Below are 13167 nucleotides of genomic sequence, written 5' to 3' on the forward strand. Positions count from 1 at the left end.
TTATGTAAGGAAATTTAAGGGTATATCTTGAACTACATGCATATCTGTCGCATACCAGTTTAACTGCTATATCTTCCCTCAGAAGAACCCTAGGAATTGTATTTTAAAATATGTTTACATTGCCTGTAGAGGGCAGTATTACCCAGCTATATATTTTTGTCTTTCACATTCAGGAAAATTGGTATCTGGAAAGCATGCAGACTCCTGAGGGTTTCGTCTTACACATTTATTTATTTATTTAGGGATAGATAAAAGGATTTAACGAATATACTTTATTTTCTGCTATTATTGGTACTTAATTGTTGCTTCCCTGAAGCCATTTTATGCATATGCTATACATCTTAAAGATAATCAAAATAAAAAATCACCATGTGAATGAACAAGGGAAAGGCATATCTATATGTCATACTGATCTGCTTTCAGTATAAAATCATTCACTAAATTATTGTAAGTTATACTTTGTGCTCTGATTGTAGAACGTACAAAAATAAGGATATATGTTTTAAATGTTCTCTTTTAAATGTTAAATTAGCTGATTATATAAATAACATAACATTTCTGTTTTGCTGTTATTAATAGTAAAATGCTTCAATCAGCTCTAAAAGAATACTTTAACAGCGCTATATATCTGTTGCTTGGGAAATAACACTTCTTAGCAATTGAGCCTCTTATCTTGCAGTCTCAATAGAGCACTTTCCTTAGAATTATTTCCTTTTGAAATGAGCCTTAATTTGCTTTTATCATAAAAGCAATCTATAACTAGTACTTTTTGCTAATCAACCAGAGATGCATGTTTATTTTTTTTAATGACAGCAATTAAAGTTGAATATATGCAAAAGTTAAAAATCCTTCCTTGATAAGAACAGAAATTAAATATTTATTGTGTTATTTGTAATTTATACTCTGGCCTAAAATCAATCCTAAACTATATTTTTTCTTATCATTTACTGGATTTATATAATAAGAATAGTTAATTCATGTGCATTATTTTTGGTAATTCTTAAAAGAAGTGTATATTTTTGGAAAGCTTGTAAATATATTGGCTTCCCAATTGATGAATTAAGGCCAGAAATGTGTACACAAATGTTTTGTATGAATTGTCATTTATATTTTTGTTTTAACGCAAAAGCAACTTGCTGGGTGTCCCCACTGCCACAACACCCCTTGCATTCATCCTCTTTATTAAGACATTTTCATATGTGTATAAGGTAGCGAGGAGAGGATCAGGTTTAATGCGAAGTACATAAAGTAGGAGGCTTGAGCCTCAAGTGGTATAAATGCTTTTGGAGAGCTCTTCAAATGCACAAGAGAGAATCCAACACTTCATGTATATTTCTGATTGTGGACTAATGGGTTCAAAAGTTAACTACAGATTTAACTATGGTTACAGACAAAAGATATTTGAGGTACACCTAGACTTCTGCTGAGTTTTCTTCTTCAGTTTACAATAAAGCAAGGCTCAAAATTATTTGGTGCTTATCATCCGCTCTCAGTCACCCTTGTATAGAAATTGCTTAACTCTAAACAAGGAACAGTATTATTCCAAGAACGTTCATATGTGACATGCTAGCTAAATACCATACTCCTGGTTGCTACGATTAACAGTTTGCCTTTGAAAAAGTCTGGCACAAAGAAATTAAGTGGGTGAAGCTATTTCTATTCTCATTCACCCCTTGCAGAGAAGGATTATGTAGGTTTTTTTGTCATCTCCATTAAAAAAGGCACAGCACGCACAGATCTCATAAGGTAAAATGAAATCCTTAAATGATGCCTGTTGCTGGTCTGCTATGAACTGCTCTTTATGTATGCTACTGTTTGGGCAAAGGTCTCTTCAATGCAGGAGAGACCTCACAATGCCTATCCTTTTGCGTATTTTGAGCTGCCTTCTTTACTGAAGTCAGAGGGGAAGATGTTCTGAGAGCAACAGCTGTGTATGGATCATGCCAACCATAAAACAGTGGCTTTGGGCAACCATATCTTACTTCAATCACGAAGTCTAATACCTAGAATTAAATGTATAATTAAAAATGGCACCTAGATATTATTATTATTATTATTATTTTGTAAGCCTATGCGGCAGGGTCTTGCTATTTACTGTTTTACTCTGTACAGCACCATGTACACTGATGGTGCTATATAAATAAATAATAATAATAATAATATTTGCCCAATAGTGGGCCGCAAGGCAGCCAATAGATTTTGTAGTGTAATCAGCTCCATATCAACTGCATAAGTATTCAGCTGCTTAAATATTAAATATGCCGTTTCTGTTAATCTGGAATGATTTTTAAATTCAGAAATATGAGGCTATATAAATTGATATCCTCTTATATGTCAGATTGCTACATTCAAAAATACTAAATTTTGTGTAGGAGCTTTGAAAATGGTGATTTCTTAAAACAGAGCTGTTTGTGAAATAAAAATATATCAGGTTTGCTATTAGGTGCTCAGATCCAACATTTGTTAGGATTCTGGTGCATATGTGTAGTTTTGCATAAGCAGGGGCTACACCTTTGTGTTTGGAGGGTTCTCCATGCACATACCCATTGTGTACAAGGAGCTTTACATGATGTTGAAGTGAATGGAGCAGCACCTCCTTACACAAAACAGTCACAATGGGCTTCATTCAATGTCATGGCGGCTTGCTTTTATTGTGTGAACTGGCCGACTAAGTACAAACAGGTCTCATCTTCCTGAAATGATTAACTGAACCTTCAAATGTTTTAACGACCTCGAATTTGACTGTTCATATTGCATTCATTCTTTTTCACGAAGACTTATTCCTAAATTTATTTATTTATAAAATTATTCCTAAAGTCCTATGCCTGTTCCCCCCCCCCGTTTTTTTAAGATAGGAACTTTTCCATCCAATACAGGGATTACTAAAATAGAAACTGTAGACTTTGGCCACAAAACTCTTTGCTTCTGTATATATTTACACTATACTCAATTGCACTAATACAAGTAATCTATTAGAAATACCAGACTTCCAAGGTGCTAACTGAGACCCTACCCATAACTGTTTTCCCATTGACTTTGGTTAAGGGGACAGTTTCATGTATTAATTCCACATCTGTATTTTCCTGCTCTATTTTCATTTCTGGGAAATATATGCCCAGAAGTATATTAGTGTATATAACTGGGCTAATACTCTTGGTAGTCTGTGGACTTAGCAGGGTAGTTATTATTTCAGTTTCCAACTCCCATTGTTTTCTTCAAAAGATCAGTGTAGTAAATTGAACAATAATAAATTATGTTCTGAGTAATGTTGATAATCACACAGACACCACAGACATTACATTTTATTTCAATGTATTAATGAAGAAAACCAGACATTTCAATACAAAGCAGTCTACAGTTTCTACCAAGTGCTACTGATTGAAAGGTTAAGCCCTGATCTTAGTAAGAGATTCTAAATCCCTCCCTTTCATATGGATTTTATTAGAACAACATTTTAATACAAATTGTGATTCTCAATGGAGAGCATGTTCAAGATATTTAATATCTTGGACTTGTATAGTTCAGCTTTTTATGAAAATGAGCCTGTTAACAAAGTTATCACATCTTATGATATTTAAATATTAGAGAAAAATATTCACTATCTAAAGTGTATTTGTTCTCTTATTAAGGTCTTTCCATTTATAGCTAATAAAATTCCTAACTTAAAATATGATATTAAGATGGTCCTTATATACTTCAATATATGCAGTTTCAATATCCTGGAATGTTCTATTATTTACTAATACAAAATGGGATCATATTTCTCCTTTGTTTTTTGTTTTGTTTTTTCATCAAAAAGGTAATTTTGAAGCAGCTGCAAAATGAAATTCTGCACTGCTAGGGTGCTTGAGTTGCTTAAGCTGTGGTCCTCTGCTTTGCCTTCTATCTGCTTATTTTCTTTAAACTGGTTTGCAAATGTATATTCTTTGCAGTATACACACAAAAATTAGACTGGTAAGTGACAATACCTAGGGCACTGAAATCATGGCCAATTATGCTGTGCCTTTTACCAAAGTTTAAATATAGATTTCAATTTTCTCTGACTGCAGAGGCAAGTAATAGTAGCCATCAGTCGCTTATTGGTCTCCCAGAACCGAAGACAGTTATACCTCTTGTGGTCGTATCAGCCCTGACTTTCATCTGTCTAGTGATTCTTGTTGGTATTCTCATATATTGGAGGTAATGTATTATTATTATTATTATTATTATTATTATTATTATTATTATTATTATTATTTGTATATGCTATCCCCAATGGCTGATTTCTTGATACAGCTTTCTTCTTTCTCATACTACTGTTTTACTATGTCATGTCACACATTTATCATCATAGGTAATAGTCTAAAAATGAGATGGGACTCAGTATCATCTGTCAAAGAAGCTGCTTCAGACAAAGAACTCTTAAGGAACTCATGTAAAGCCCATGTCACCACGGGCACTAGTAGTCCTGCACCTTCTTACTTCTTTGCCCCTCAGTCCCCTTACCACAGAGGGGCTGATGAATAATGCAAATGTGCCTCATGCATAGTGAATCCCCCCTCCAAAATTTGCATGTGGCACGTCCCCGCCCCCCCCATCATGCACCCCAATTGACCTCCTCCGTCCCTTTCTTCCCCCACCCCCTGGCAGCAACAGGCTAACCAGGAGGCTGCACCTGAGGCCTGCCTTCATGCCACACTTGATTGGCTGAGCAGGGTTGTTCGTCATCCCGCTGGTGGAGGGTCTGCCCTACCTGTTTGGTACGGAGGAAATGAATCGCTATTGAAGCTTGAGCTTTGAACGTTTTTGAACTTTCAACGTTTCTGCACATGAACACAGCTCAAGCTTTAATTTTTTAAAAAAAAAAACCGAGAAAAATTAGTCTGATAGTGAAATTAGTGCTGTGCTGAAACCCCACCTGCCTTTTCATAACCTCTTCATTTCTTTGCAAAAGAGGTAGCTGTTTTCCTGCCTCTTTCATTGGGATGCTGAGAATTTTGAAGAAGTTTTTCCTATGTGCAGGGCTTTAGTGCTTACCTTTTTGTAAGGAAGTAGCTGTGGGGTTCATGTGTACTCTTTCATTTCCCATTTTCCCCAGTTCTGTCTTCACAATTTCTCTGGCTGCTTATGTTTCTTGGAAAGCCCCCTGGAGGACTTAGTCAGGACTCCCTCCCTTGAGGCTTTCCAGTGCTGAAAGTTGAGAGAGGAGTTGTTGTTGCCTCACTCAGCCTTCAGGCACTGATTATGACAGATTATAACAAAAACCCGTATATAGGGGTGTACAAATTTTGTTAAAATACCTCCATTTTTCTTTCATGATACACAGAACTGGATTTTTTTTACGGATGTATGAGAGTTTAGTTCCACTTGTACTAATGTGCATTAATGCAAATGTGTTGCTAATGCATGTAAATTGATGTGGAAAATTTGTGCGAACCCACCCACTCCGCCCCAGAGTAAATTTGTGCAACTCCCCACTCCGCCCCAGAGTAAAAAAAGCCAGTCCACAAGTCTGGGGATTCCATGAGACTCAGAAAAAGCTAGTATGCTTTGGTCACAGGATTGTTGTGAGCATACAATGGAGAGGAGAATTATGTAAGCCACCTTGTGTTCCTTGGAGGAAAAGAGGTGTGATATAAATGTAACAATAAATAAAATAAAATAAAATAAGGTAGTTGTGTTGCATCCCATAGTCCATGTAAGTTTTCTTGACCACTTGATTGCTAATATGGCGACCTATAGGATCAGCCCTTGCATTGAACTATTTGTATTTCCTACCAGTAAGTGGTGACACTTTTGACAGCCTTGGAATAAGAATACGGTAGTGTAAAGATTATTACTAGAGATCTACCAGACCGTTTTGCTAATTTTTGTTTTAAACTGAAGCTTGAGCAGAACATTTTGTAACTTCAAAGAAGTTCAGCACTCAAGCTTTAATAGCAATTAATTTCCTCCACACCAAACAGCCGGTGCAGCCCCTCTGCCTGCGGGATAACAGTATGGTGCGAAGGTGGACTGCAGCCCAGTCACCTGGTTAGGCTGTTGATGCCAGCAGGGAGGTGGATAAAAAGTGGCCAATTGGGGTGCATGAGGGTCGGGGAAGGGGCCATGCTGTATACAAATTTCGGAGGGGGGATTCAATATGTATGAGCCACATTTGCATTATTCATGAGCCTGTCTGTAGTGAGGAGACTAAGGAGCAAAAAAGTGGGAAAGGAATAGGACTACTAGTGTCCATGATGAAATGGGCTTTACACTAGTGAAATTAGGTTGTATTATACTACAAAAGTATGGTCGGTCGGTCGGTCGGTCTCTCTCTCTCTCTCTCTCTCTCTCATATATAAAAACAACATTCCCTTTTAAAAATAAAATATTTCACCTCTGAATAATGGCTTATGGCAATTTCACACATTCAGCATTTTACTGTTGCAACATCAAGTGATAAACTGTGTGTGTGGATGAGCTGTTACAGATTTAACACCACAGATTGAGTTTACGTATGAACCTGATCTCGTTCAAATACTCTTTTTAATAGAGTCAATTCATGCATTCAGCTGTGAGTCAAATTGTTGACTAATCAAGTTGTGCAAATGTATGCATGTGTAAACCAGCCCATAAAAGAGAAGCATTCCAAGAGATTCACATCTTATTTTTAGTTTATATTTCCTATACATTTGAGTTTTACTGTGGGGATTTATTTCTGACCATCATTTTGTTGACAAGCTTCTCTATAGCTTTGTGGTATTCTACATGTCTGTTCATCTTCATCTTCCAAAAGGTTTTATCTTTAAAGCTAAATGGCATTTGAAATCTTCCCTGCTTACAAAGAAAATACTGCCATACACGAGGATTGCATGGTGCACTTAGTAATCCTACATGTGCTCTGATCCTTGTTCTTTTCAGATGACATTGTGCTCATTTTGTTCTGTTCTTTTAAAAAAATATGTATACAGTTTTGTAACCTTGATTATTCAAAATAAAACAAATATCCCATTAATAGTAATATTTTTTAAATGTTAAATTTAATCCTTCATGTATTTTCAATGTACTACAAAATGGAATTTGTAGCTCTCTCTTTTTGTTAATCTGAAAAAGAAATTGTATTGACCACAAGAGGTCACTAATATTTGTTATTATATTTCTGCAGCATAACAACTGGATATAATTCTAGGAAATTGCTCAATTTTGCCACAGTTCCTATCAGCCAAAAATATATTTTATGATCCCAGCCCCCTTTTTGACATATTGGGTCATTACTCTATCTTTGGAAGCTTTTATATTTAAATTTGGAAAGCATAAAATAGAATGAGCAAAACCCATATGACACATTTATTCTCTTATTTTTCAACTTTCATATGTTTCTTTCTACATTCCTCTGAGCTGGTTCACATACTGCATGTCTCATACAACATCACAAAAATGCATACCATAATTTCCATGTACAATCACATTTGCATAATAAGTTTTGGATTCACCATCATCTTCCCCAAAAGAACAAGAATATTTTGTCATCTCTCCACCCCCCGCCCCGAAATAGAGAATATTTTATCCTGTGTTTGTCATTCACTAATTTAAGTGAAGGGTGAAATTGCAAAGGCTCACATGAAGTGAAGTCATATACATGCCTACTCAGAAGTAAGCTCCATTAAGCTCAATAGGACTTACTCTTCGATAAGTGGGAATAAGATTGCAGTCTTATTTTGCAAAGGATTGCAGCCTTCCTTGGGAATAGGTTCCTTTGAAATCATTGAGTCTAATGTCAAAGTAAGAATGGGCAAGCTTCAATAATATTCTGTAGAACAAGAAAGAACCTTTTGACCCAGCCTTTCCCATGGCACATGTAATATTTGAAAAGGAAAACTTGTGTTGATCTGTGTGTACATTGATCTGTACAAAATAGCACATGTTTCTATGTGTTCTAGAATCTAGAATGATAGCTAAATCTGACTTTTAAAAAATGCATTTTGCAAAATATGTCAGCAAAGTTAAATTAACTTTGTGGAACAAGGACATGATAACACTTTTTACTTATATGCTGCCTTCAATATAAAGTCAAGACTGCAGTCAGACCACCATTTTTGAGATGAAAAAAAAAATCCTGAGGTTATACATTTATGCACTTTTTAAAAATCTGCCCTCTTATGGTAACATTACGGTTTATCATATCCTGGGGAAATAATACTTAACAGTTGTATAGCACTTTCAGATATTCAAAGTGCTTCAAATGCATTATCTAGCTGTCATCCTAAAAGCAGTCCAGTAAAATAAATCAATTACAGATGAGGGACTGGAGAGTGGGTTGCCTAGAGCCATGACCATAACTTAATGATAAATTTATTTATTTATTTATTAAATTTATATACCGCTCCATAGCCGAAGCTCTCTGGGCGGTTTACAAAAGTTAAAAACAGTGGACATTAAAAAGTATACAAAATTTAAAACCATCAAAATATAAAAACAACAGTATAAAACAACAGTATCCATTTAAACAACAACAGTTCTGGGGTCCATTAAAAAACAAACAAACTTAGCATATGTTGTTAAATGCTGTTAAATGCCTGGGAGAAGAGAAAAGTCTTGACCTGGTGCCGAAAAGATAACAATGTTGCGCCAGGTGAGTCTCGCTGGGGAGATCATTTCATAATTGGGGGGCCACCACTGAAAATGCCCTCTCCCTTGTTGCCATCCTCCAAGCTTCCCTCAGAGTAGGCACTTGGAGGAGGACTTTAGATGTTGAGCGCAGTGTACGGATAGGTTCATGTCGGGAGAGGCATTCCATCAGATATTGTGGTCCCAAGCCATGTAGGGCTTTATCGGTTAAAACCAGCACCTTGTATTGGGCTCAGAAATGTATAGGCAGCCAATGCAAGCGGGCCAGAATCAGTGTTATATGTTTGAACCTTCTGGTTCCAGTTATCAATCTGGCCGCTGCATTTTGCACAAGCTGCAGCTTCTGAACCGTCTTCAAATGCTTTGCCTGTTAAAGCTGCCAGTTTCAGTTCCCAGCATCTCTGAGTAGAGCTGGAAAGACTCCTGTGTCAAATCAGTGAGAGCTGCTGCAAGTTCTATTTCTAAGAGGCTGAACAGCCACCTCTCATGGATGGTTTAATTGGTTTTCCTGCACATTGCAGAGGGTTGGACCTTGTGGTCCCTTCCAACTCCAGAATTCTATGAAGGGTGGTCCTCCAGATGTTGTTGAACTCCAACTCCCATCAGCTCCAGCCAGCATAGCCAATGGGAATACTCAAATCCCACCCCAGTTAGCTTTCTTTCTAGGCATTGAATTTATGCTTCACTTTCTAGTAAACAGAATTTATAAATTACAATTAAAAAGAAAAAATTGGAGAGGGGGGAGTCCTCCTGTCCTTTATGAATAGAATTTTAAAAATACTACAGTTGTATAAAATCCATAGTAACAGCAATATAAATGATACTAGTAGCATGGCAAACTAATAACAATAACCACGAGAGAGAGAGAGAGAGAGAGAGAGAGTCCTTTGATACCATATGCATTGAAATGATTTATTGTGGCAAGAGCTTTTATAATTAAGACCCTATCAGATGCAGAAAGTGCACTAAGAAGTTGGAATCTCTCTGTTTGGGGGAGCATATGCACATATGAGGAGACATACACTGGAGGATCAAAACTTGGGGCTTCTGAAACCATGTCTCCCTTCTAACAGCTGCTATCCAACAAACGGTTTCTGGAATTCTTGGGACCTTTGAAAGTTGATTCAGATGCAGAAAAAGAGGGAAATCCCAAGTGCAGGCTGAGAAGCACTTGCATGCTGTTACAGTGTTTGTTCGTTTTTTGGAACCTAGGCAATGGGAAAACAAAACAAGACAAAATATCTCAATTGATGGGGTTTGCAACTCAAATGCTAAATTAGGGTGACCCTATGAAAAGGAATGAGCCTCATGTGGCACATGAGCCTAGTGTGGCGCAGAGCAGTAAAGCAGCAGTTTCTGCAGCTGAAACTCTCCCCACGGCCTGAGTTTGATCCCAGCGGAAGCTGGTTTCAGGCAGCCGGCTCGGGTCGACTCAGCCTTCCATCCTCCCGAGGTCGGTAAAATGAGTACCCAGTTAGCTGGGGGAAAGGTAATAACAGCCGGGGAAGGCAACGGCAAACCATCCCGCTATAAGGCCTGCCAAGAAAACGTCAGTAAAAGCTGGCATCCCTCCAACAGTCAATAATGACTCAGTGCTTGCAAAGAGGTTCCTTTCCTTTTTTCCCATGAAAAGGAGGAGAGGGCTCCTGTATCTTTAGAAAACAACTATCAGGTATCATTTGTATGCATGCAACACCTGGTGAAATTCCCTCTTCATCACAATAGTTAAAGTTGCAGGAGCCATGCCCTTTTTTGTATCTGGTTACTCTATTTTGTATCTGGCTACTCTAAAGTGACCAGATGCAAAAGAGGGCAGAGCTCCTGCAGCTTTTACTATTGTAATGAAATTTCACCAGGTGCTGCATGCATACAAATGACACCTGCTGAAATTCCCTTTTCTATACAACTGTTAAAGATACAAGAGCCCTGCCCTCCTTTTCATATGGTCACCCTAAGTAAATAGTTACTGTCTCCTTTTTAAATTTATAACTTGCATAGCACAGCATTTTCTGGCAGTAAAGCAGCATCCGTAATACTGTTTGGCCAGTGCTTGCTTCTACCACAGCCGTTGTGGATAGCATAAGTCTGTGCCGCTCACCTCTTAAAACAGGCCTGAATAATCTGGGACCCAACAAGCCCAACATAGGCTACTAGTCCTTTATTACAGTCTACAGATCCTTGACAAACTTCTTATTTATAAAACAAGAGATTTATCAAGCCCTTGGTTGACAATCATACATGGCTAGTGAGCTGTGTTTGTCTTAGTGTAGGGCGACCATATGAAAAGGAGGACAGGGCTCCTGTATCTTTAACAGTTGTATTGAAAAGGGAATTTCAGCAGGGGTCATTTGTATATATGGAGAACCTGGTGAAATTCCCTCTTCATCACAGCAGTTAAAGCTGCAGGTGCCCTGCCCTCTTTTAAATCTGGTCACTCTAGTATAGCTCCTGCAGCTTTAACTGTTGTGATGAAGAGGGAATTTCACCAGGTTCTCCATATATTCAAATGACACCTGCTGAAATTCCCTTTTCTATGCAACTGTTAAAGATACAGGAGCCCTGTCCTCCTTTTCATACGGTCACCTTAGCTTAGTGAGAAACAAGTTGTGCGGGTTCATAGTAAGGTCATGCTGGGTATTTATTTATTTATTACATTTAACATAATTAATAACCAAAGCTCTCTGGGCGGTTTACAAAAGTTAAAAACGGTGAACATTATTAACAAATATACAGAAATTTAAAACCATCAAAAGCACAAAAACAACAATATCCATTTAAAACAAATGGCTAGTAAAGAAATGTGGGGCAGATTTTCCCACCTTGTTTGGAGTAGGTCGTAGTTGCACATGTCAACTCAACTGAAGCATTAGGATGGATGTTTTCAGGTGCCCTGCTTGATCATATAATGTTATTTACAAACCATTTCTGCTGCTATGTATGAAAAGGTGGCTTAACTTTCATTGCTTTCTTTTTATTATAGCAGCAGGCCAGTAATATATAAGATTATTTTCTTTACGCCATGGCATAATGTCTATATTGAAGCAAGTAAAGCAAAGTCTATTGAAACAAATTCAAATGTATAATTGCTTTACATCTCATCCAAATTGTGAAAGCAAGAGAAAACTATTAAAATTAATGGAAGCATAGTAGCTTTTAGAACCAAGTATTTATGCTTAATTCATTTGTGGGTCAGCCAAAAGAGGTCCACAAGATGGCAAAGGAAGCAAAAAGGTGATTTAGGCACTGTTGCCATGATGTAGAATTTAATAAATTTAAAATTACACTAGTGCTTTTTTTGATGCAGCTATCTCATTTTAAACTTAAATAATTGTGAATAATACTTCAAATAAAGCAAATGACCCATATAAAGTGTTATTAGCAGGCTTAATTATCTGAAGATTGGTTTTTTTAATTAAGAAAATGCTACATTGTTTAAAGCTGCAATTGATTATTGCAGTCCTTTGAATTGCTTATAGTGGTCTCTTACCAGATGTCATTCCTATTATCTTCACATCTGGAGTATGAAAGAAGATTCAAATAACTTTGTGCAATGCATTAAATGTTTTGCTTCCAAACCCTTACAGTCTTCCTTTACCAAAATTGTGTACTACCCTCTTCATATCGAAATGTCTTAGCTGAATGAGATATGTCACAGTATGATCGCTTAGTGATTAACGAACCTTTTCTCCTGAATCTTAGCTGTTGTACTATGAGCTTCTGGATTCTCTTCTTCATAATGAATTGCTTTTTCATTCTACTTCATTGTCTCTGGGGAAAGAGGTATACCAGTGTGGTATAAAAAGGTGATTTGAAACACAAGTCCAGGAGTAGAATATGAAAAATGACAAGTAGCTAGCAGTTGAATCTCACCAGGGCAGTCATTTCAGTACCAGCGAAACATGGAACAAAAGAAACAGTAATAATTGGTTCGGATTTGTGTCCTTGAATTTTTCACTATGACAGATGCCTGCTATATCTTCTGCTTCTATTTCAGGTAAAAACTATCTAAGCATTCAATGTAGGACTTACTTGACATCATGAAATTTAAGGCATGTTCCATTATTCCAACCAAAGTTAAGAAGTTTTAGGGCTCATTGATATAGGGAGATTTTTCAAATGTTTCAGTTGTAACATTCTTTTCTCTCTCTCCCCCCTCCCCGAAAAATGGACACCATTCTAAGAAAGTGTCTCAGAATGTTGTAGGTAGCTAATATGTATTCATGTGAAATATTCTTTCTTTTAGAAAATGCTTCCAAACTGCACACTTCTACTTGGAAGATAATACATCACCTCGGGTGATATCCACTCCCCCAGCACCAGTCTTCCCTGTGTCAGGTAGTTTGCTTAAAATTCTATTTTATGAAATATTGCTTTTGGTTTTTCGAATGATGGTAAATTAATTATTATTTCTGTAATTAAAACCAGGGTTTGACAAAGATGTTTTATGTCAGCGTGACCTCTAATTATAACTTTACATGCAGGAAAGAGGTGGATTGACCAGTCTATATCGGCAACCAGGGCAGGATTTACACTACTGCTTTAAAACGTTTTATAACAGTATTGACAACCGTTGGGGCC

The 13167-nt window shown here is 37.1% G+C and overlaps 1 protein-coding gene across 3 annotated transcripts in view; it reads left to right on the forward strand.

The window, feature by feature from the left end:
• PTPRZ1 (protein tyrosine phosphatase receptor type Z1) overlaps positions 1-13167 on the forward strand; it is a 134361-nt gene that overhangs the window by 94605 nt on the left and 26589 nt on the right. For all 3 annotated transcript variants that reach the window (XM_063134069.1, XM_063134070.1, XM_063134071.1), the window contains exons 13-14: positions 4050-4179; positions 12833-12924. In XM_063134069.1, the coding sequence (XP_062990139.1) occupies positions 4050-4179; positions 12833-12924 (222 nt within the window). The remainder of the gene's footprint in view (positions 1-4049; positions 4180-12832; positions 12925-13167) is intronic.

The sequence above is a fragment of the Elgaria multicarinata genome, chromosome 9 (assembly GCF_023053635.1).
Source record: "Elgaria multicarinata webbii isolate HBS135686 ecotype San Diego chromosome 9, rElgMul1.1.pri, whole genome shotgun sequence".
In the NCBI taxonomy this organism is placed as follows: Eukaryota; Metazoa; Chordata; class Lepidosauria; order Squamata; family Anguidae; genus Elgaria; species Elgaria multicarinata.